Source organism: Perna viridis, chromosome 6 (assembly GCF_037379345.1).
Source record: "Perna viridis isolate PV_CMFRI_1.1 ecotype Kerala chromosome 6, ASM3737934v1, whole genome shotgun sequence".
Taxonomy (NCBI): domain Eukaryota; kingdom Metazoa; phylum Mollusca; class Bivalvia; order Mytilida; family Mytilidae; genus Perna; species Perna viridis.
Window position 1 is genome coordinate 25,347,594 of NC_142450.1, and position 25,822 is coordinate 25,373,415.

The 25,822-nt window shown below is 31.5% G+C and overlaps 1 protein-coding gene across 8 annotated transcripts in view; it reads right to left on the bottom strand.

The window, feature by feature from the left end:
• The window catches only part of LOC148614239 (glutamate receptor ionotropic, kainate 2-like), a 95,045-nt gene that overhangs the window by 32,017 nt on the left and 37,206 nt on the right, over positions 1-25,822 (bottom strand). The window contains exon 1 of one of the 8 annotated variants that reach the window (XM_088588208.1): positions 5,777-6,421. The exons of 6 other annotated variants lie outside the window; for them this stretch is intronic. In XM_088588208.1, coding sequence (XP_088444334.1) covers positions 5,777-5,870 — 94 coding nt within the window. In that variant the 5' untranslated portion in view covers positions 5,871-6,421. Of the gene's footprint in view, positions 1-5,776; positions 6,422-25,822 lie in introns of those variants that run through there. One more of the 8 variants, XM_088588215.1, reaches the window with a different exon arrangement.

The following is a 25,822-nucleotide window of genomic DNA, read 5'->3' on the forward strand; positions in this document are numbered from 1 at the left end:
TATTTTGAATGTATTGGTTCAACGCAATAAAGGTAAAAATGGCTCTTTGTGTTTTTGTTTGATATTTTAAGTGTTTAATCAATTGCAAGATTTTTTTGTTTGTTTGAAAAAAGTCTAGTTCCCATGCCAGACCTTATAATTACAGCATTTTATGAAATTAAGGAAGTGTTTGCTACAAAACTTTTTTAAATATTGCAAATTCTATTCAGAATAATAAATAGCATTTTACAAACGAAAATATATAAACATCTTCGCAAACTTTGTGGGTAAGTTTAACTCAAACCAAAAGTAAAATTTCAGTACCGCTCACCTGTTTACATAGATTCAGAAAATTGGTACGGCTTGTTTTCGTTTTAGGTTGGTAAACTCAAAATGTCTCTGTATATTTTTATTTCGTATTTAAGTTTTTGATAACTTTCCTGGTATTACATATAACAGAAACAACTAAATCCAATTTAAAAAAAAGTTTGATGTTGAAAGCAGTTGTATACTATATTATGCACACTATAACAACACATTTTAGTAGTTGTTTGTTTTAATGAAGAAAACTGGTAAATTAATGCAATAATAAACTTTATAAGCATAACATTTTTTTACCTGACCAAAATATCTTGGATGAAGTTTAAATTATAATGTATAGCTATAAGTTAATAAAAAAGTATTAAATTAATACAAATGCAATAGTGCTTTTATAGAAAGTAGGAATCTTTTTATTAAGAGGAGTACATAATTTTCAAGGATGAATGGCAATGAGGATAGTAGGGGAAAGGGTAAATGGTGTTTGTGTAAATGGGCAGTTTATATGATACAGAATTACTACATGAACGTTACTTTGTCTTTTATAATTAATAATTATCCAGGGTTACTTACCTGGATAATCTATTGACCAGTAAACCATAATGTCTGTATTTGGTATTACTGTAGTTGTGAGAGAATTGCCAGTACATTTAACTCTTTCTTACAATGTAGACAGAATAAAATTAAGCATTAAATCATTTTGACGTTTCGGTTATGGGATATCACAATGTAGTCTACTTCTAGCCCAGATATTGCTTCATTATTCTCGATGAAATCTAATTTTCCTCAAGCATCTATACTGGTTACACTCGTGGACTTGCGATTTTTCACAGTTCTTTATGTTCTGTATGTCAATTTACTATATGTCATTTTGATGCAGTCAATTTATTTATATAAACACCTTATTGCTATTGAAATAAATAATGTAGTTTTACGAATTAATAATTGATCACATGAGGAGATTATTATTTTTTCGTCATTAACACTACCTGGAGCTTCATGAACGACAAAAAAAAAAATGTTATTGTTTACATGTAACACTGTATTTCTTTCAACATGATTTTTAAAGAAGATATTGAAAAAAAAAAAAACGATTTTGTTTCTGAAACGATGTTCTATATGTAGATGTTTCATAGCCAGTTAGACCAAATAATATAGAAGCGCAACTTGTCTTTTGATATTATTAATCATTGCACTTACACTTCGGTGCTGTGTGTGCCTAGCAAATTAATCATCATGACATTTGTTATATCTAAAGGCATTAATTTTGTCTTCTTTTTTTGCAACTCTACCGTTTTGTTTCGTAATTTCAATAAAAATATTCTTTTAGGTTTAGCTATCAAAAATATATATAAAGTATAAACTGAGGTAATATGAATTTGGAATTTGAAATATCTTAGAAAAAAATTCGTTAAACCTTTCTCAAAAGAAGAATGCTTGGGGAAACTACTGAAATCATACAATCAGCATGCAAGAAAATTTCAATTTATGCTATCTTCATTGCCATTGTTTGGAAGGAATAAATGCCTATCTTTGGCGAAAAACGTATATTCAAATCTATAAAAAAGAAAACACGAGTTGAAATACTTAAATAATTGACATTATTGAATGAATTACTGCACCTTTCTACTATCTAAAACTCAATTAATACTAAGACAAATATTTGTGCCCAGTGTATTCAAATAAATGAATATCTAAAAGTCATATTTCAACACAAATAAGCAATTTTAAGCTGCCCATTTGTTTTGAAATATACCTAAAATAATGAGCCGTAATGATAGCGGGAGGTTTAGCACGCTATAAAACCTGGTATCAGCAACCATTCGATCCGACATGCCTAAACAAATTCAGGGCCATTGCGTCGGGTTCCAACTTGCCCTGATATTACCCTGATATTGCCTTTACTATACCCTATTCCCTTTAAGACTTTTCGTTTTGACTACTGCCTAGATTTAATGAGTCTCATAATTTTGTCATTCCCCTTATAACAGACTTATTATAAGCGTTAACTGTACATTTTGATAATTGTCATTGTAACACAGAACATTTAACGAACACACATGCACGTTTAAAGAATCAAGATATATGTATTGAAATTAATATATATTTTAGATGTGCTTTTTTAATATCCATGAAGAGAAAATGTAACTAAAAAAGATCCAGAAGTAAATTCAATGAGGAAAATGTAGTTGAAAAAGATAAAGAAGTAAGTATGTCTCTTTTAAGAAACATTACCAATTTGTTTTCAAATGAGTCCGTTTAGAATAAGCATTTTTCAGATATCTTTAAGCAATTTCCTTATTTTTGTAAAGCATATATTGAATTAAAGAACAATTTTAGAAATTGATGTTCATCAGTTCAGTCTCCAGCGGATATATACATTAGTAATCTTTTTATTTTAGAAAGTATCAAGGTTTTTCCACGTCTACATTACTAATAACAAGCATAGCACAACAATCACGGAGATGTGTTTATAGAAAAGAAAATGAGTTTCTCATGTACAAGACTGTTCCCGAATTGAGACGGTCAACAGTAGAACACTGGTCTACACTCTTTCCGACGAAAAGAAAAACAAATTAGAAATGTTTTGTTTATTTTGGATGTCGAACTCCAAATGTAACTTTACCATGCCGTGCAAATATTAGTGTAAGAGACCAAACAATCAAGGCAGAATATACAATGTATACAAATATTTGTTTATAACTACATAACCTAAAAATGTTAAAATTTATCTTTGAAATATAGTGTTTATACCCTCGTCCATCTACCCATCAATAACGAGAGATTTTATTTGTTGTGTTTGATGCAATGAGAACATTTTCGTGTTTAGATTTATGGGTTGTGATCTGCAGTTTTACCGTGATGTTAAATATGATCACAAAAGGTGACTTTTTAAACTAAATTTTGAAATGTTTCTTCTTGTCAAATAGCAAGAAAATACAGGAATACGTTTAGTGACGTGCATTCAGTAGCCGTTAAAATTTGTCTAATAAGTACCATCTTTCCATTGAGCCAATTCTGATGTTTTGTATAAATTGGCTATTAGCTTTACTATTAACCAATCAATTTGTTCAGTGACAACAATCAAAAGACTATCTTTTTATTTCGATCAAGATTTCAACCCATTCTAATCAGGACATCATACACAAGTATGTGGATGCACGGTATTATAGTTACGTAATATCCGCGACATTAAAGTAGTTGTAAATAAAAGAGGAAATAACTATTAACATGTATCAAGATGACACGATACCGATGCTCGTTAATTGCTTAAGTTTTCAACATTCTCTTTCGACCGTTTTCAGTTTTTAAATTACAGAAATGAACTGGGTGACTTATTTATGTTCTATTGTATTGCAGTCCGAATCCTAGTTCCCTTCAGTACTATATGCAATATAGCGTATGGATGAAAACAGTACGCTCACAGTCTTACTGGTTATACTAGTGGGTTACAAGACAAAAAGCAGTGAGATGATGTAATTAAGTTTAGGAAATAAAGATACCATATAAACATGTGGAAAATTTAAAAAGGAATTCTAATAGCAGACTGGCACGAGACACATTATTTAACTTAGCAAACATGAGATCAAATGTGAACTTAATACAACTAATAATTAGGACAACGGTAACAAGACTGTCTTCATTACTTAAATATCTTCTTGAAATTACAAAGATAATATCACACAAAAACAAATTCCTTAAAAGAAAACAATTGACGTATTAGGCTATATTAGACGGAATATTTTGTTTTAATACAAGAGAAGAAAAAAAAACTATAATAAAAGTGTTTACATGATATATATCTGACATTATAATTCCTACGCACAATATTTAGATACACGTTATTAATCTATATTGTTTCTGTCATGGAAGTATTGATATTATATGAAATACGACATAAATAAGTTTTTGAATAAAATGGTACACAATTGTGAAAGCAGAAGAGTATGAGTATGAACAGTAATACCATACTCGAAAGACAGACATCCTAAGGGTGAAAAACTAATCTAATAAATAGATATCATTAAATATACATTTCGTTTGCCTTACTAATGCATTATTTTACTGGAAGCTATCGTTGATTTCAAGTGTTATTTAATGTTAGTATTATTGTATATAAACTTTTGAAATGTTTTGTTTGGTTTTGTTAGTTAAATAAAAGACTTCAGTGAACCAAACAAAATTTGTTGTGGCGTTTATTAGATACTTGTAATGTAACATTTATAGTTCCATAAACCAGCTGATGAAGAGTTACTTGAAACGGTGTTATACGATATCACGATTAAATTCCGTATTTTGTGTATCCTTATACTTAATAACAGCAACTATTGTTTTTCTGTATTTAAATTTACTTTTAAAAAAGGACAAAAGGGCCTACAAAGTTAACTGTATTGATATTAAGTTATGACTGCATATTAAAGTAGACGATTGCATATATAACGTCCCATTAAATGGGTGTATAGTACAATGGGGAATGGCACATTGGGCAATGGGGAATGATGCACGAGGCATAGCGCAAGAAAAATCGGAATTAATTATGTATATATTGATAAATTACGAAGACTAACATTATTTTAATTGTAAAATGTACTTAGTATGATAAAATGACTATTACTAGACATATTTAATATGTAGTATTACGAATGAAGCTACGCCTAATATGAATAGGAAAAGTGACATTGGGAATTGGGCAATGGTAGGTCATGTACTAGAAAGGTATTACAATCTTAACATATAATAAGTGAACACTTTCATATCAAAGTTTCTGAAAGCAAACGTAATACTTGACACAGTACCTAAAATAAATTTATTTTACTGGGCAAAAATCACCAAAAAGTCCAAATGGAAAACTACATTGCTACAAATTTTGCTTGAAAGATTTGTTTGAATATTATTTCTTTCTGTAAAGGAAAACGATATGGAAACAAGATGATTGTGTAATTGTACGACATATCTACGAGTTTATGGTCAAACTACTAACAAACACACTGTTCCCGTAGGGAATGGTCTGAATTTAAGCAATTCGTTTATGTTATCAATACATTTATACCCAAGGATTAGATGTAAAGTAATTTACAAAAGCTGGCAATTATGTCAAAAAAGTAAAGATGGTGTTACCTTCCAAAATAAGAACTTACGTACAAATATTAGATAATTGATACTTCTTCAATTCTTTGTGGAACTTCTGAATTTGGAATTTAACTTAGAATCGTAGCTTCTCGCGTTCTGACTATTTGTCGTGACAATGAGAACAGATTACCGAAGTAGATTTCTTATTTTGCATTTTTAAGTTATTGAAAACATTGTTGGCGAGGTATGACGGGTAAACTGAATGTGCTTTTTAAGGGAGCATTTAGTCGAAAAGTTGTGGAAAAACATTATGACTATAAGTTAATACTAACAGGAGCAAACATTGGAAAAAAAATGTAAAAAAATAATAGTTTGAATATCAATAAGAAAACTCATTCACCTAACTTACCTATAGTGAGCTCTTTCGGTAACCCAGACACATGAATTAATAAGAGAAAGATAATTGAAGTATAAACAATGATCCTCTTGCTCGACACCATCATGAGGACGGGACGACATAGTCCTTAGCACTCACGTCAAATATGTTCATTAGCTACACGTATAAATTCGAACTAAACAAGATATAATGAAACAGACAAAACTGCTTTAAACACAATAATTAAAAATTTCGTATCACAAAAATATCATTCTTCAGTATGTTTATCGCGTTCACATTTCTAAACAATTCCCATAGAGAAACTCTTTCAAGACGAAGCAGAGCAAGAACTGAAATTTACTTTCAAAGCACTCAGAAACAAAGTTCTTCGTTGTCGCATTTGATCAGTTACTTTACTGGTATCCTCGCAGAGGGAATAACTGTAGAGCATATTTTGAAACGTGATACAGACAATGAGAAAATTGAATTAACTAAAACTTAGCATGAATCAATCACTAACTCCGAAGACACCAAAGGGAATATCGGAATTTCGATAATTTTTCTTACTATCTTTCCACCACAAACTGCGACCTTACTCTCACGCACGATTTAACATCTGAGCTTTTTTTGTAAATAGCATTGGTTCTCTCGTTATATCCTATAATCAATTCAGTGAATAAAACATATCATTTGGTTACATAGATAATTATAGAGTAATACTATCTCTATTCTACACGAAAATAAGGCGGTGATAACAGCTTATTGACAAATCAGTAATTAGTTTGCGCCAATGAATTTCTCATAGATTTTTTTTCTAATAATTCGATGTAAGAATATGTTTACTCTATTTATAATGATATGCATTTAATGTTACTGTATATTGTCATACCGTTTGTTTGTGTATTTAAGAAAGTGAAAATCTACCAAGTAATAGTTTGTTCGTTATCCACAATAAGCATTTGCATCGTGAACGATGGAAGAAAACAATATTGCCAATTATTATTTTGCAGCTGAATATAATTTTTGTTTCACTGTTAGTAAAGTCATTTGAAGTTTTGTAACAGAAGATAACACATATTTTGGCGTTTTCTCGATAAATTTATATCTGTACTCATTGAAGCATTAAAATTCCGTAAAATTTCTAAACTATCCGATGAACAAATGATTTGATTAATTTTTTTATTAAATATGTTAAATGTGTTTATTTTTTAGCAAAAAAAAGAAGACTTAACAAAACAAAACTGATTATGTATATGCTAAAAATTAAAAAAAAGTATACACCGTATGTTTTGTGACAGCAGGTTTTATAATGGGTATATCTATTAACGTTTTTATCATATACAGGTAAATGCCAACCGGGAATATTTATAGATGAAAACATGTAATAACAATGTTAAAAAACAACGATGCGCTTCAAGACAGACTGAGAATCTATTAGGCAAGTTTTCAGAATTCTCGATCTCTAATTGTCTACGATTATATATACTAATTGGTATTACAGCACAAGCACATAATGCATGCTTCCATGTGAATAAGAAGAAAATGTCAAGTAGAAAGCAGGTGCCTATTGATCTGATAAAAATACATGCCTGTGGCAAGAGTAACCTCAATAGCGACTGTCGATAAATTTCAAACATGACCGCTAGCAACTTGTGGGTGGGAAAATACAGAAGACCATCGACGAGAAAACTTTCTCCTTGCACTCTGAATCAATCAATAGACGAAGTAAAATCAGAACACTCTATTTAAGTTTTGATATTAAACAGCACTTTTTTGCCTAAACATTAATGAAAACCATATTAAGTATTATCAATTGAGAATATATCTTTTCTCAAATGTCATATTTTCCTATCAAATATTTTGAACATAAATGTTTTAGATCTTAAATCCAAAATCATACTCAAATAAGTATTTTGTGTTTTTTTATCACTATCCGCACCCATTGTAAGTTTTACTTTTTTATTTTTGAAATGCGTCAATAGAACTTACACATTTTAGTTACCAACACGGAGCTCGTGTTCACAATCACACTTTCATTAAAACCACAGGAAAGGCAATACATTTGAAAATGATTGAATAAGAGCAGCAAAAAATATTATTCCATTCCATGGACTAATAGATTATCTATTGTAATAATACGGCAGAAAAAAAAAACTTTCAAGTTTATTCAACATTGTTCTGCCATTATTTACGCCTTGTTAAATTCCAATATCATTCTTACTATTTCTTTCTGAGTCTTGATGTGACGATTAACATTAATACATTAACTGAATTGAACACTTGTTCAGCATCAAGTCATTACTGTCAGTGATAGATCAAATTGAATTTATTAGGATACAAATTTAATAAGTACTCAAATAATCGTAAAATTAGATACTTCAAGGAGATAGCAGCTTTTAAGATTTTCTCAGAAGACGCTATGCACTCAAACGTCTACATTAAAACCAAATATTTTTTTTTCAAATCAAAGGAAGAAGAAACGTGAGAAGATAATGTACCAAACACCGCCTGTCTGATTAGACGAGTAATAAATGTTTGTTTAAAGATCAATCTCATTTTTGTTTTGTAAAATCGATCCATTAAAAAGTCACAAATAAAATTGTAAATTTCTCAAGTATTATACAAAAACCGAGACAGAAATACAAGTTTGGTCTGTTTTACTAATGACAGACTATTGTTTAAATAGTGTCATCGTATATCCACTTACCAAAAACTCCATTGCATGAAGACGATAATGATTTAAACAGGTTTGTTAGAATTGATATATCATGGGTAGTATAAATATAAATGGTGTATTTTCTTGAGTCCTAGAGTTCACTCCAATCTTAAATTTCGACCAATATGATTAAGTAACTTTGGCGTTAAGGACTGAGTTGAGAAATTACTCAATTGGAGTATTGTTTTTGAAGAAACACGGTTCCGTAGATTATTTGTATAGACGGATGTTAGGATTAACTTATAAATATAAAGACAAAAGGTATTGTCAATATGTCCGAAAAGGCAATAACACAACTTGGATGACAATTGCAGCCCAAGGCCACCCATCAATGAACACTTACACTACAGGGCAGGCTGTAGCTGGCCCCCAAAACATCATTCTACACAGGTAGAGCGAAAGAGTTGTCCCTGTATGCTCAAGTAACATCAACATAAACTAAAGGTGAAAACGAAACAGAAACGAAACTAATTTTAACACAAGATGAATACTAAAGTGCAGTTATCATTATGACATATGTAAACGATTAAAACGATAAATGGCAAATTCATTGAGATAATACTAAATTAAAACAAGCGAAGTATGAATTTTGAGCACTTGCGATGCATGTAATTTCATAACTTAAACGTATTTTGAAATCATATTAAAACGTATAAATGTAACTTAGAGCACAAAAATTACAACAGTCATATTGTGATATTTTCTTATCTAGCTTTAAATAACTGCAATATCTCATTTTGTCTATATGCTGTATGTTGAGGTACTACATGTGTATTATTGAATGGATGTTTTGGTGTGTTTACAGCAATTTTTACCTTACACTAAAGTTGGTAGGTTTAGGTCTTATAATATTAGATTAACCCCAACGAAGATTTTAAACATGCACCTATCCACAGTCAGTCAAAATATGTTGCCATTAATGTGTCTTTGTGTCAATATATTAATTTTCAGTTTGATTTTGAACAATTTTTATCGCTCTAGCTTTTACCATGAGTTTTGTTACTTTTTTTAGTGGAGCCTTCAAGGGCTTACTTGAAAATGCATTTACATGTGTTTAAGACCTTTTGGTAATCTCTGAAGTATTTATTTTTTTTCCAGATTCTACGCTGCTATAATTAACTATATCCATTCTTTTTTCCATAAGTTTTCATTTAATTCGATACTAAAGCCAAAAACAAAAGATTAATAAATGGGTTTCCAGTTTGCATATCAAGTTTTAGATTGCAAGTCACGAAAAATGTCAATTTATCGTGATTACGAAACATAAGACAACAATTTGATGATTATTCAAATATATGGGAAAGTTATCACTTCCTTTTTAACGTTTGCTTGTACCATTGTTTCAAAAACAAATATTGATCATCCTGGAGACATGTTATATTAATACTTTCAAATTGATTGCAAAATTTACGTGGGATAAACAATGGGATTTTCCGACCAGGTTCAGATTAAGATTTTTTTCGTTTGCCTGTCTTCCTTCACAAAGATACTTGTTAAATGAAAGACCTGAAATTTCGTGGCAGGAAGTCTATGTATTACACTTCATTTTAATTTGTGCCGATTACACATTTGATCAAAGGTTATCATATAAAACACATAACTGATGATATCACAAGTTTTGTTACTCCACCACACTATCCTTTCTACTATTTAGATGCATGTATTAATATCTTTACTGATCAACATATTTGTTTATTCAGTCCATCTGCTTTTCGGTTCAGCTGATATGTACTTGACAGTTATTCCTTATACAATATTTCAAAACATACAGATAAAGTAAAGTAGAAAAATTAATTACACATTAAGATATCAAAATAATAACATTATTTCGGTATTTTCGATACAATCATTGGTTTGACACATCAAGCTGGTATAAGCACTTAGCCTTTTTAAATGATTAAATCATGAAATACATGCATCTGTCCAGTAAAAATAAAAAAAAAAGATTTTGTATTGACCCGAACAATCCTCCACTCGACGTTTGATAAAATCATAAATATTTAGATACCATATATATTCAGAAGACCCAGACTTTTTTCACCACCGACAACAATTCATGTTCATTTTGAAAGAATATTATATGCAAACAATAGTATTACATAACAAGCCGAATGTCTTGGATCAAATCGTTCATTTCAATACTCGTATTTCGTGCTATACTGTTGATTAAACTTTATGCATGACGTTTATTGTTGATATTTCACTCTAGATCATTATAATTTCATTTGTTACATCCATTCCAGGAACTAATTGTGCATTTATTGTAATGTGTATCATTAATATGGGTAAATTACTACATGGGATGGGTTTATAGGTTTACATCCTATTTTTTTGAATTTCATATCAATATGATAAATTATTGACTTGAAAGATAAAACTGAGTGTAGATTAGTCTACAACGAATAACTCAAAACTTTCAACAAAGAATGCATTTTTTTATCTATATAATCCAGTAAATCTATATCATTCAACTCTTATATCGTCGTCTGTCAACGGAGAAACTTTTCTCTATCTAGCAAGCTAGCGACAGCCTTGTGTTCGATTTTGATTTCCTTCCACAGAAATAACAAAATTACAAATGTGCCGAAAACTCCTATATTTTCAAATTGACATTATCAAAAATCTCTAACAGCGCAAAACACCAAAAATGAACAACAGAAAAAAAAAGACACGATATATTCTTTAAGCACAAAAAGGTATATGTATTTATACACAGTTTCTGTTTTGTCAAAATTTTACAGGATAGATAATGCTAATTACAATTCGAATACTTTATTACAGAAACTAATTCTATTTCAAAAGTTTTACTCGTTGTTTGTTAGGGTATAGATATCTCAGTTACACGCAAAAAGGATTTGGTCCCAATGTCGTAGTTACCCATTTCATTTTAAGCCGTTTGGGTCATATAAACAGGTCTTCGGGTATTTGTAAACTAACATACCCAACCAGTTCACCTGGTAAAAAGGTGCCTGTCTTGCTCATTTACGGTTAAATTCATTCTTTCAGTTACATTTAATTTGTTATTTGTGGTGTCTTGTTTCATTGTCTAGAGTTTGTCCCAGGCTAATGGATATTATAATTTCAGTTAACCGGACATCACCAAATAAGCAGACAATATCACCGGATAACCGGTAAACTTCACCGGATAATCTGACTAAACCACCAGTTAACCGGACAACACCATCGGATAACTGGAAAACCAGATAATAACAACGGATAACTGGATAATAATACCAGATAAATGGATAGTGTCACTGGATAATCATGTAACGTCAAACGATAGCCAGTAACATCGCCGGATAACCGAACATTACCAGTAGATACAGTTGTATCCGGATAACATAAATGGATAATCTGATTATACCATAACATAGTAAAAATACCAACATATCAACAGGCAGAATAGGCTGATCTTCAAATTCAAAGCAACGATCATTAGTGATGTCCACAACTCCCTGGAGGACTACTGACTTTTGCCTATACACTTATTTCTTCCACTAGACTGATATAGATATTTCTTCTACAACCTCCATCAAAAAGTGAGATGTACTTTGAAACCGAAGGTCTAGAAATTACACCGTAAAACTCCGTTGTCAACTAACAGGACTTCAAACAAGTAATACTCAAAGAAGAATGTGTTATCAAAAAGCGTGTCCAGTCTTACGGATCATACAATGTAAAAACCCAATTCAACAGACAAGGTAGACTAAACATCTCTAATCTCAGCCCTACGACCAGTAAAAAACGCACTAGGTATCTATTTAAAAATCCGAAGTAGAAGCTTAACAAAGAATTTTTTAAGCGACCTAGACCGTAAGCAAATCCCATATTGACTTCGAGTGATATGCCAAACAAATTCAGGAACAGCCAATGTTACTTTATGTTCTTTGCTGTATATGTCTGTTTTCCATGTCTGGTCTTTGTCCCTGGATTACATTCTTTTGAATACCGCTATAACCTTTGTTCCCTTCAACCTTTCAACCAAGACACGAATTAGCAGAGAGCATAAGAGAATAGAATGTTCCTCGTCCTTGTCATCGTTTCCTTCATTTTACCTTCAATATTGGCAATTTTACTCCTTTATCGATCTCTTTTTATGGGCTAAGATAGATATAAGATGGTCTCGGTTGGGTCAAATAAAAATAAAACATTTTCACATAGTCGGACATCGGCTGCAAATATCCTCGTTTCTGTACAATTTCTTGTATGAAACAGCATTTAACATGTTATTTTGAGCAACTTAACAAAATACGCACACATATGAAATACATTTGAATAAATCATTTAATGGCAAGTATTTGCAGACAAGATTTGTTAATAGTCGATTTAACATGTGAGAACTTAATATTATCAGTATGAACAGGACTATCTATTTTCAAATAATCATTAGCGTGTTGAAATAAGATAATTAGAAAGAAACCGATTCATTTGAACCAATAGTTTAATTCCTCGTTTTTAAGAATTATCTTTCCTTCTGTCGAACAATTCATCATTTATATAAGAAATAAGCATGCAATACAACTAACGTTGTGTACATGACATACGCCTTGAATATGATCAGTGGTTGAACAGCCAATATTTTGAAACCGAACCATCTATACACAAAAATATGCTTGGAAACACATGTCCTAGATTTTAAATTTTGAAAATACAGCTTTTAACTTCAGCGGAAAATCAGTCTTTAATGCAGAGTATGATTAAACATTTGAGCACCCGATAGAAAATATTTCCAAATCTGTCAATCATTGAAGGCCCATTCAATAGAAGGTGAAAAAGTAAGGAAAATTGAACTTTACTTAAGAAAACAACCAAACAAGTTTTTTTAGGCATTATATTAACAAGGTATAAACATTAAATTTGATACATTGATTACAAGATTATTTAACCTCTTTTCTTGCGACAGAAAAATAACACTACGTTACTCCTTATTCTTGTCCTGCCTCTTCACATTTAGTCTCCTGCTTCCTTTACGAATTTGGTGATCTTCTACAAATCATCCACTTTTCCACATAGATTTTCCTTGACTTATGTTGGTAAAGGCTATATATGTTGTCTTAGTGCCTGATGATTCTTGCATGTCTGTATGATGCGAGTTGTTTCCTGTTCTGCCTCACCACATGAATCGATTGGAGTTAGTAAAATTTTCATTACTCTGTTTAAATGTTTATTTAATATTTTTTGCGCTGTCTTCAGTCAGAATGTGACAGATTGTTAATTTCCTGACAATTGTGGTAACTGGTCTTTGGTTTGGATTTACAGCAAAACGACTTGCTAGTGGTCTTCATCTCATAGATTTCTCTCATGTTGTTGCCCAACATCTTGTTTTCCTATAATGTCAGCTTGTTTATACCCTACACTTCATAGTGAGAAGGGATCCATTGTATCACTATTGTACACTTTTGATGTTGAAAAACACCTGTTTCAGAAATGGTAGCATGTAGTTTGTCAAAGTATGTAAAGGATAACTATCAGAAAAAGGAATTGCGTTATGTTATTGACATAGTTTGTGATGGAACGTATAACATGGATGATGGCTTTAAGTTTGAACAATATAAGCATGTTTGTATTGCTTCAGACTTTCATTCCCCAATTTGTATGTTGGATGTATATACAAGCTCCTCCAATTTGTGTTGTCTGGTGGTTGATTCATCGGTGGATACTATCATCCAAGATTCTAGTGGGTACTGCTCTTCTAAAATAGCCGAAATCATAATTTTCTTATTAGCGTCAGACTATTCATGTTTGGTACTGGTGTGTTGTTTCTGGCATTCTCTGTTAATCGTCACTAGGGTAGTCATTTTCTATGATGGTGATTCACCACAGGGTAATGAAATGCGTATAGTATAGTGGAAACCTAAATTGTAGTCTCAGTTGCCGATTACTAGCCTATTATTAGATGAAAGGGAATTCGAGTGCGTATTTCTTTCCCTGCCGGTACAAGGCCTCTGCAATACTGAGATTTCTTCAATGTCGCATTTAGGCAATACACGTCAACTGGAATCTTGTTTCCAAGGCTTAATAAATGTGATCACGTAGCAACAAGAGTCTCAGAGACAGAGTACGTAGACCTATCCTCGAGTGGATATACCATAGCACTTATCAACCGTGTCCATGTTTTGTTTCAAATAGCTTCACTTGCCATTTATGGGAAAGGCTTCCGGAAAATACCCAAAGGATAAATCCAGTATGGCATCAAATCAATAAAGTATTTGTGCTTCCAGGAGATGTATAATACCAGAGGTTAAAAGAAAGGTTACCATAACAGGAACACCAAGAGCTAACGAGTATTCACTTAATATTTCCATTCTATTTTATTCCTATTGACGTTTGCTTATGGGTTATCAGGTCGGTAATTTTGCTACTTTGTTATTTTGTTATTTCCCTTTAGGTACCAGTATCGCATTGATACATTTGAGCGGGTGTACGTCAAAACATGAAAGTTAATAAAATAGATCTCCTTTTAAGATTTTTTAAGCAATTGCATGTAATTTTGAACTTGATTTTTGGCCCTATTTAAATATGTATCCAAAATGTGTTGTTTTTATTTCCATACACAAGACATGATACATGACGGATGAAAGGAAACATGTCCTTCTGACTACAACGTTTGACGATATTCCAATGTTCGTTTACTGTTTTTTTTTAAAGTCAAAATCAAATTTGAACATTTCCTGAAATATTCTATATGCAAGAAAGTTTAATTGACTCAATCAGTTTAATTAAATAAATTCAATTTTTAGACATTATCTTGAAACATCCACCGTTAGCATAGAAGCCAATGGAGAAATCTATACGATACTGAGACCTGATACCATTTTATTCTGAACTTTATATTTTCTGGTTTTTAACTATGGTACAGTTTGACTGATTATTTTAAAAGTCTGGAATTGAAAATGTTTTGAACGTCGATACATCTGATGAACGACTTGTATACTTGAATAACGCCTTGTAACACGTGAAATATTATTTGCCCCATTTTACGTATACGTATACAAATCGCACTATACTCGCACACGATTCATGTGCTCACAAACTTTCATTAGATATACATTATACATGATTGCCATTTCAATTATATCATCACGATATAATTATGTTGATATCGTCACGATATATTCATGACTTAATATCCAAGCACACACATTTATTAATTCAAATATAAAATTAAAATTATGATTATGAAATAATCAGTATTGACCAATTGATTGCTTGATTATTGCTTGATTATTAAATGTTTTTAAAGAGCATAAATAAATAAAATATTAGATGTCGCATTATTCATTCAGATGAAAAACAATGCGCACGAACATACACCAGTGACACGAAGGACACACACGGAAAACACACAATACACACCAATATGTTAATTGTACCAGTATCAACAAATGTACAAAAAAAAATAGGATCGATTGGGGAATGGACACTTGCAGGCGAAGAATATTCAGATCACGTATGCTATAGACATATGGTCTGAAACATTCCAACCAATATAATTATGTCATATATCTTCGTATATCAGCTGTAGAAATACACAGCACAAAAATATTACAATGCATACCAGTACAATAATGTCACAGTTATTTGATTAATCGATAAAATATAGGGAACAAATGTCATTTTTTTTTCATTTATCTCCCGTTTAAATTGAGAAATGCCGGTGGATACTGATTCATTATTATTACTTAGAAACATGTCCAGCGAGAAATCTGTAAAAAGATGCATATCTTTCTTTTGACTACTCATGCATTTGCTTGTTTTAATTGTATGGAAATACCATAATTACTTGAGAAACAATTTAGTTTAAATTTCCCCAGTTTTAAACAAATGTCACTACTGATGCTAAAAGTTAACTGCCCGTTGATCTTACAACAATAAGTCAATATTCTAACCTTTTAAAACAGTATTTTCTTATAATTTTGTAATACTTTTTGACATACAGAAATGTAATATATAGGTAACTAGACTAGACATACGAATCGCCTATGCAAGCGTTATATCAGTTTTCTTAGGTGTCAGAAAATATCGATAATGATACTTTGATTGCAGATAGTGTTTAAGGTTGTTACCAATATTCTGCTTATTGAAAAATATCGTTAACTAAATATTTGGACAGTGAAGAACTTCCATGTTCTGTAGTTGCCTTTGAGCACACAGAGATAAAAGAGACATTTAATGCATGCTATCATAATACAAATAATATATAATATTGCCATGTAATCTTGGCAGGTTCGTGTTCTTGAGATAACGAAACAAAACACTTGAGAGCTTCCATATCAAAGGGAGTGAGGCTACTGAATTGATATTAAAACAATTAATCAGCTGTTATGTTTGATTAGTAATGAGACTTGGGAATTTATGACATAACAGTAATATTCTAATCGACAATGAAAACGTAACGAATAGCGTTAATTTATTCATCAGGCTTGTGAAAAAAATGGGTATCTAACAGTATGACCAATTCGTACCTTCTTGTTATCGTCACATAAAAATATCAAGTGATTGTGTTGTTTAAGGTAAACCTTGAATTTTTTTCATATTAAGGAAATAAGGTATTCACAACGAAAAAAGCGAGATAATGTAATAATTGATATTTGATTAGCATTATTGCAGCAAAATGTATATGACCCCTTAATTACTATGAACAGTATATAACTATATTATATACTTGCATTAAAATATGCGTTTTTTTTTTCATATGCATAATAAATGCATGTTTAAATCCAATATCGTTCACCCTATATCGATACATTATATCACACCCTAGATCTACGTCGTATACTCTTTATTGCACCCATACTCGGAACACACTTGACAATACACGCTCACTAATGATTTTGTTCGAATTGGTAAGTAACGTTGAAATAAGCCGAAAAGGTCACCATAGTTTTAACGGAATAGTAACTTTAATCATTAGGGCTGCTAAGTTATACATTTTATATATTTTGGATGAGAATATGTATGGTGCGTATATGAAAGAGACTACAACCCAACCGGGAAGACATTGTCAGCTCAAGGTAACCGACTGGTCTTTAATCAACGACGAGTAGACCCTCATACCACTGGGAAGACTGCAGCTGGCACCAAAACATCATTACAGCGAATAATTCCCCATTTATACTCAAGTAACTTTAAAACAAATGACAGGTGAAAACGAAACAAGATATACACGTGCAGTAATTGATTGAACATTCCATTTTTTATTTTGTCAGTAATTATGATGATACGTACGGTAGTGTTGTTTATTCATATTTCTATGTACGTGCTAATTTTTACTATTTCATGTTTTTGTTTTTTTTTATAATTGTGTCTATTACCCTTGTCTAGTTGTTATAGATGAATTAAGCACTTTTTAATTACCGTTCCATTCTTGGTCACCTCAATTTTCCTTTTATGATGATTGTAAAAACCATCAAGGTTTGGGGGTCAGATAAATAGATAAATTTCATTTCTAACGTGCCCGCATGCAAATTATTGACTAGATTAATATATGCAATTACTTGGATCCCTCTAATCCACTGAAACCTATATCACGTGATACTCATATAGAAGACTCCTACGATAACTATATGTATAAAGTTTAGTAACTCTTCTATTTCAATGAAAATAGTTTTTTTAGTTCCAGGTTTTTGTTGTTTTATTTTTTGAAATAATATTTCGAGAAATCTTATAAACATACTGGAAATCTACTATGATTAAGAACGGCGCCGCTCCCCAAACGATTGTTCGTCTCGTCTTCTTGATCGTTATCATATTTTCTAAGAAATATGTGAGTATTCGTTTACGTTTGCCTTACTTTGTTAAGATTCGCTGCTTTGTTCGTAACTCTTGTACATATCTTTTACATTCAACGAGCTTTAAACTCATAAGCCCAAAGTGTGGGCATGAGTTATCCAAGTCTGTGTACAAAGTGCATGAAACAACTGCCTTATCATTATATAAAAGGTGTTTATTGTAATAAGTGAATAAATAGGCGAGGTTGTCCAACCATTAATCGCAGTTTGCATAAGGGTTATAAAAAGACACAGAACTGGTAAACCCCAGCCAATTGTCAAAAGCAAAACTGAAGGTCCGTATAATAAATGGCAATATCAAGACAAAAACTGGAAGGTTGGCAAATTGCTATGGGCCAGATTTGGTACAGGCGTTTGTCATTGCAATTGTGGGTTAAACCAGCATTAAATAGGTTTTATCGTTTTATAACAATTTCGAAGTAAAAACCCCATAACTGAGGAAATATTTCCAAAAAGACAATTATTTGAAGAGTTTAATGGATAGAAATACCAAACGGTTGAATTTGCCAATGGTATCATTTTGAAGGTAATTTCCGTAGTGCGATCTTCGAAAATTCGAGGTCAAATGTCAACATCAGAGGCTCATTAAAGTAACAAGATTTATTCAATTTTGTCTTTTTCGTGGAAACCGTTTGACTTATTTTGAGGAAATTTGAACATAGTTTTGCTTAGGTATTTTTCTGCGTATGGGGTGTTCATATCACAACTCATACTTTATGCCAGAGCTTTTTGTATTGCGCTAGAAATCTAACAAATCGGCTTCTGGAACAGGGTTATGTTGCTACAAGATTGAAGTCATCACTATAGAAGTTTTATGGTCGTCATCATGAACTCGTGGATCGTTATGGTGTATCCATCTGCACCATGAAAACTGATTTATTCAACGGGTCATAGTTTTCCTTTCCTCGTTTGTCTATCCCGGACTTGACTTGTTATGAGCAACTCGGCGGGTGTTTCTTGAAAAACAGAGGACACTTACCCTACCGGTTCACCTGGTCCATGCTCCCAGTTTTTAGAGGAGTTCGAGTTGCTATTTTGCTTTTGTTACTTTGTATGTATTATTTTATTTATTTTGTGTTCTTTGTTGTGTATGTCTGTTTACCATGTTTGGTCTTTGTCCCTGGATTGCATTCTTTTGATTGCCGCTATAACCTTGGTTCCCTTGATTACTCTGCAAATATGGTCAAAACATTTTGAAAAACAAATGAAAAACTATAGATATTTCATGAATATGTTTTTAATTTTTAACAAGAATTACAGTAAATGGTATATCAAAATATTTGTGGAAAGTTTAAATGAAATCCTCAAAGAATAAAAAAGAAAACAAATAAATAAATAAATAAATTTGAAAAAAAAGAACAACGCGATAAACGTGACAACAACATCTTCACATCAGATTACATTTTTTTTGTAAAAAAAAACAAAACACGGTTTTGTTTATGCATGTCAGTTTTGACATACGTCACGAAAACAAAGAAAAAAATACAAAACAAAACAAAACAAAGAAAAACAAAACGGATTTGAGTTTATGGTAGCCAAAGTTAATACATTCATTTACAGATTCATTAGTCCTGACAATTCCATTGTTTGTGTCCATCAGTGATTTATGCCCCTGCAGTGACCACGGTTGTGGTCGGTCCAGGACCATATATCATAACATTTCCTTTTTCAATGTTACATGTAGTAGCTATTTAAACAAACTTTACACACCCTGAACCGCATGTAACTTCATTGTCTTATAAAGCTGAACTACGGAGACTTCGAAAAAATGGTTTATATAAGATGAGGACATACGTTTTGTAGGTTTCAGTTGGTCTTGAGCTGGCATGTCAGTTATCTGCCAGTAGTCCCTTTTTGTGCATTGATAACGTATATTTAGTTTCTTCTTTATTTCTGTTTTAACAAGGGACTCATACTTTTTAGAACTGATTTTTAAGCGTGTTCCATTGTGTTATATTTTTTTGTTTTACAATGGACATATTTGAAAGGCAAATTGATTGTAATAACGCTAAAGTACCTTGACCCCGTCACATTTTTTTCACCTGTCCCAAGTCAGGCATTTCTAGCCTCTGTATTTCTTGTTCTGTTTTCACTATCAGTTTACTTTTATCTTACTGGAATGTAAAGGGGCAATTATTTCGTTGTACCTGTGTAAAATGTTGTTATGGGGACAGTTGCAGGCATTTGTAAATCGTACCTTTCCTTTCATAAAATCTATCGTATTATCTCATTATAACTACATTTCCATTGACTTTTCCTGTTCAAGTAAAACGTGTCAGATCATTTGCCAAAAGTGTTCTTAATGGTGACATCATTAACATTATGAATCTCATTGCATGGGCGGTTAAAACAGGGCTATAAATCCAATATCGACACAAAATTTACAATTAAAGGATCCAATATTATAAAATAACATAATACATACTGCTTACTCATGTCGAACTGTTTTAAATTACGAAAATTATCATCAATTGTGAAACATTGACAAAACTGTAATTTTGTTTTAAGATCTAAGATGGTTAGCTATTGAAACACACTTATTGCCTTGCTATTTGGAGGATTTCATTCAAACTTTCAGCAAAATATCTTGATATACAATTAAAAATGAATGCAATGCAATAAATTAATACCAAAATGTCAATAGATTTTTATTTGTTTCCTTTTTATTTCTGAATTTGTTAGGTCTCCTAGGAAAAAGCAGATTTGACAACAGATTCATTTTCGAAATTAAGGATTGTTAAAAATAAAAGATTACCGATTTTAAAGAAATAATTTTACAACCAGTGATGAAAAAAATGCAAGTGAAAAAAAAAATAAAAATAAAAAAAAAATAAAATAAAAAAAAAATAAAGAATAAAAAAAAATATGTGATTTAGATTGTTTACAAAATCCCTTGAATGAGTACGTTAAAACATTGAAATGCAATTTGTATATTGCAACTTGCTTGTATTTGTTGGAGAGTTTTCATTCTACTTTTCTACGGTACCCTTATTTCGTCATATGTTAAAACACACATCTTTTGTTTGGCAAATCACAATTGCTTTCATCTCTTGGTTCAAAAATATGACAACACGACAAGACAACTTGTAAATATCTTGTCCGACAAAGCACTTCCGAAAGAAATGTGATTCTAATCACGTCTCCAAGACCGCCCTGAAAAGGGCATCACGGCATTCTTGACATACCACTTCTTTCCATAAAAGTAATCAATTATATTTACAAAAGGTCTTTTTTGTCATGATCATGACTAGAAAGAAGAGTTTTTTTATTTTTTTTAAAAAAAAACCTTTTGGCGACGGTTAACCAAGACGTATTTGTATATCACATTTTATGTGCTTCTGGGTGACATTTAAATATTGCCACTTTGTAAATTTGCTTTCTTATTTGTATGCCATAGTAAAGGCATTAAAGCGTTGCAACTAATTGTTTGCTTTTTCTTGCAAATTCTCGCAAATGAATAGTTCAAATATAGTATTTGTCGATTTCTTTTGTCAATATTTTGCTGCTGAATTCAACAGTGTTCTTCATGAGCGAAATGAAGGATTGGCCTTTCTAACTCACTTGATGACTGACAGGTTAAGTTCATCTTTACTTCTGCCATCAATAAAAGGAGAAAATTTATTTTAGATCTAGAAACATAAATAACTTATTTTGATGTGTATCATTTTAAACAACCTGATTAATAGTCGTAAACAGCTAAAACTGTCTTTATATAGGACTTCAGAAATACACTTACTTTTTTTAAGTACAAACAAGTAGCCAGTTAACTCTAAAGTAGACGGAATACACTTAAACTGTTAACCATATAAACATATACATGTATTGTAAGACTCTGTGTAACTTCTTATTCCAGCAGGTCATTAGTAGGCAAATCATTGGTATAAACTAGCAATTCACTTACAGTAGATGTAGTTCAATATGAATGTTTTTATCTCGCATTGAACTATGAAATCGTTTAATAGGGATTTTACGAAATAAAAGGTGCCTTAAAGCTTTCGTTATATACTCACTTACCAAGTAAGGGGTATATAGTAGTAGGTTGTACGTCCTTTCTTCCGTTCGTCCTTCTTCTCCTCCTTCCATAACACGGGTGGAGGGGGACTATTACTCCTCCTATACCACTGTATGGAATTAGATGACACTTTAAAAGAATCTTTATTACATATTCCCATTGTGTTGCCCCTATGCTAGATATTGATCCGAATCTGTTTTCGGGTTTCACTGAGCTAAACAAGGACTTTTTTATTTGTAAATATGCGGATATGGGGGACCCATCTCTTATCCGGTACTCATTATATACCACTGAATGGAATTGAATGACACTTTCACAGAATCTTTGTGAAATAATCCTATTGGGCACCTTATATTTTAGATTTCGCTCCGAATCAGTTTGGGGATTTCACAAAACAAAACATAGACTTTGCCATTTGTGAATATGGGGACACGTGAGACCCATCTCTTATCCGTTACTACTCTAAAGCCACTGTCAGAATGGAATTGAAACTTTCAGAGTATCGTTATGATATTTTCTTTTTGTGCACTTCTTATTAATATTTTGATCCGCATCATTATGGAGGTAAAGAAGTACATGTTATTTAATGGGCGAATGGTGGTATTAAGTCGGTGAGCATTGCTCACACTTATACTTAATCTAGTGTTGTGTGAGAGCAGGAATAGAAAGCCTTAACCTCGAAATTATCTTAGATCGCAATTATCAAATTGTATAGGAAATGCGTTAAAAAACAGCTTCCCACTGTTGTAAGTTCGATATTTATTGTAGAATGAGTACATGCAAAAATACAAATTATTCAGATTTCAGTTCGATAGTAAAAAACATAGAAACTAAAGTGCATAAAAAAAAAAAGGAAACCTGAACTAATTTGTTTTTTTTTTACACAAATGTATCGGTTATGGACATTTGAAATCAGTTCAGAACATGTAAACGTTTTTATAGACAATAACAAAAATTGCCTTTAAACAATATTGAATCGTTTTTTTTTTTTTTCATATTTTGCTACACATTTATGTATGTAACATATTTAGGCATTCCTCAACAAAATCTCGACGGTCATAGTTGCTTCTGCATTTCCCGTATGAAATGTGTCGTTTTTGAATAGATCAGAGATTAGGAAATGACTCTTTCTTTTACCGATAGTGAAATTTATGCACTTTTATTTAGTAATTTCTAAGTAATTTCATTTTTATTTAAATGTTTCATTTCAATGTTTCGTGAGGTCAAGACAATATTTGGTCGCTTCTTTATGAAAGACCTATGTCCATCACACGAGAAATCGTTGATTAAAGGAAGATTTGCAAAGTTATGTAGATTTCAGTCATTGTTCCTACTTGTTATGCCCACGTACTTCCTGGTGAGACAAGTGACAAAATGTCAAAGATATCAAAATTGCATATATAATAAATCAAAATACAAACATACAAGTTAACTTGACACATACAAATCTTTCGTTTCTCTTTAAACAAAATATTGGTCAAAGTAAACAGTGCTACTGAATTAATTGAGACCCGAGCCATAATTGACAATGATGGGTCAAAGGAAACTTTTCAGAATAATAGTACTTGATTAATAGTTAAATCAGATCATGGAACCAGATAATTGTTATCAAAGATGTTACACTGCAATAATTAATTCTTCAAATACAATTACTGAAGAAAATGTGCACTTTAATTACAACTTTAAGAGCTTAATGTCTTCAATATCAAAGACTGTAAAAGCTTTGAGAACAATATAGCTTACACATCAGCTATAAGTGGGGATGAATAAAGCTTTGAATCTTAAATTGATAAATCTGTGTTTTGTAGACCCTTTGAACATTTCTAAATAATAGAGACTTCAATACTAAGATTAAATAAACAATGATTATCAGATATATTTCATATTACATCAGATAGTTTGATTTTCAGTTGCTTAATAATGACTTGAAATAATCGAGGAATGTTTGGTATAAACTCTGAACCACAAACACCAAGGTTTATAGCCAGTAGTTATGGATACAGAGTTTATATATGATAATTGTCCTGTTCCAGCGGTTTTTATACGCCACCAAATTGCGAGGGCTATGTATTGACTGACAAAAACATATCTCATATTATCTATTAAAGCCTTCAAGTTTAAAACCTACTTACGTTTCGTATGAAGGTTGAAGTTGACCTATTCAACTAAAGTAGTGCAGTACATGATTTTATTAACTGATGACTTAAAATACAATGTAAATTGCCCCTTTAATACAACAGGAGGTTTTAGCAACCATAATTATGTAAATAATATTTCGCCTCGGGCCAATACAAGTGATCTCAACCCAATACGACTGTACTTGGACATAATACAGGATTAATATAAAAATTACCATTTAATAACCCTATATTATTACACGCTAACGTTTGGTTACTCTCTGAAATAAATATTTCTTTCTTTTACAAAAACATCGTAAATATTTTGTAAATATTTGTAAATAATCTTTCAGGAAGGGTAAACAAAACATATATAATTTTTAACTGTTGAATAAAAACATTAAAGTAGTTTAAACACCAACAATATGCGTAGCGGGAAGGTTTAGTCGTAAATCATTATTATTAGTTATGTTTAAAATTGCATCTAAAATGGTGCAACTTGCCTCGTCGAAAAGACTTATTAATGACTGAAATGCAGAAGATCGCATAAGACGAGTGATTTATTTGATCGCATGTACTGCTAAACGTTATAACGTGTCGCTGACTTTTGATACAAGTATGACATAACAACAGATAAAAATTTTAAATGTATCTTATTACATAAGATACTGAAACAATATCCTCGGAAGCATCAAATACAGGCGATATAAATATCTTGGTATTCTGTAAAGAATCAAATGATAAGGTACGATAAGGGCCGTTTTTGGCCTACTCTTCAAATAACTTTATATTTTCCATATTAAAAGGCAAGGCATAGTAGCCCTCCAAAATGACAATTTTTCTTGTTTATGAAAATCTTTGCTTGCCTAGCAACGGATTTTAATGTATACCATGACACTTGGGGAAAACGCTTCTTAATTTCAGCAGATATTAGCCAACATCAATGGATTACACCCTGCTTTGAGAATATATGGCAACTATCTTAATGTGGAGTAATTAATTGGATTTTTAAACGACATTTACAACAGCGAATCAACTTCCCTCCTCCCCCCCAAAAAAAACCCGTTTTTTTTTGCTCAGCAACCATTTATTTTCATGCCAACCAACTATCATTTCTTTCATGTTGCCTATAAATTTTATTGAGTGTTAAACAATGTATTTTTAATACGTCAGTTTTACTGAAATTGTGTAAACACCTATTTATATTTATATTAATACTCCTAGGAACAAGGCAGTCCATGATTACCCAAAATATTACATAGCAACCATTAATGATTATAGCAACGAACAATTATTGTGATATATTTTCGCATGTTCTAAAATTGAAAAAAAAAAGAAGCTTTATGATGTATTTTTTTTATAGAATCGCTATCTGAAGATATAATTTTATTGTTCAAAACTATACCAGGCAACATTGGTTTCCATGGTGACCCGAAAAAAATC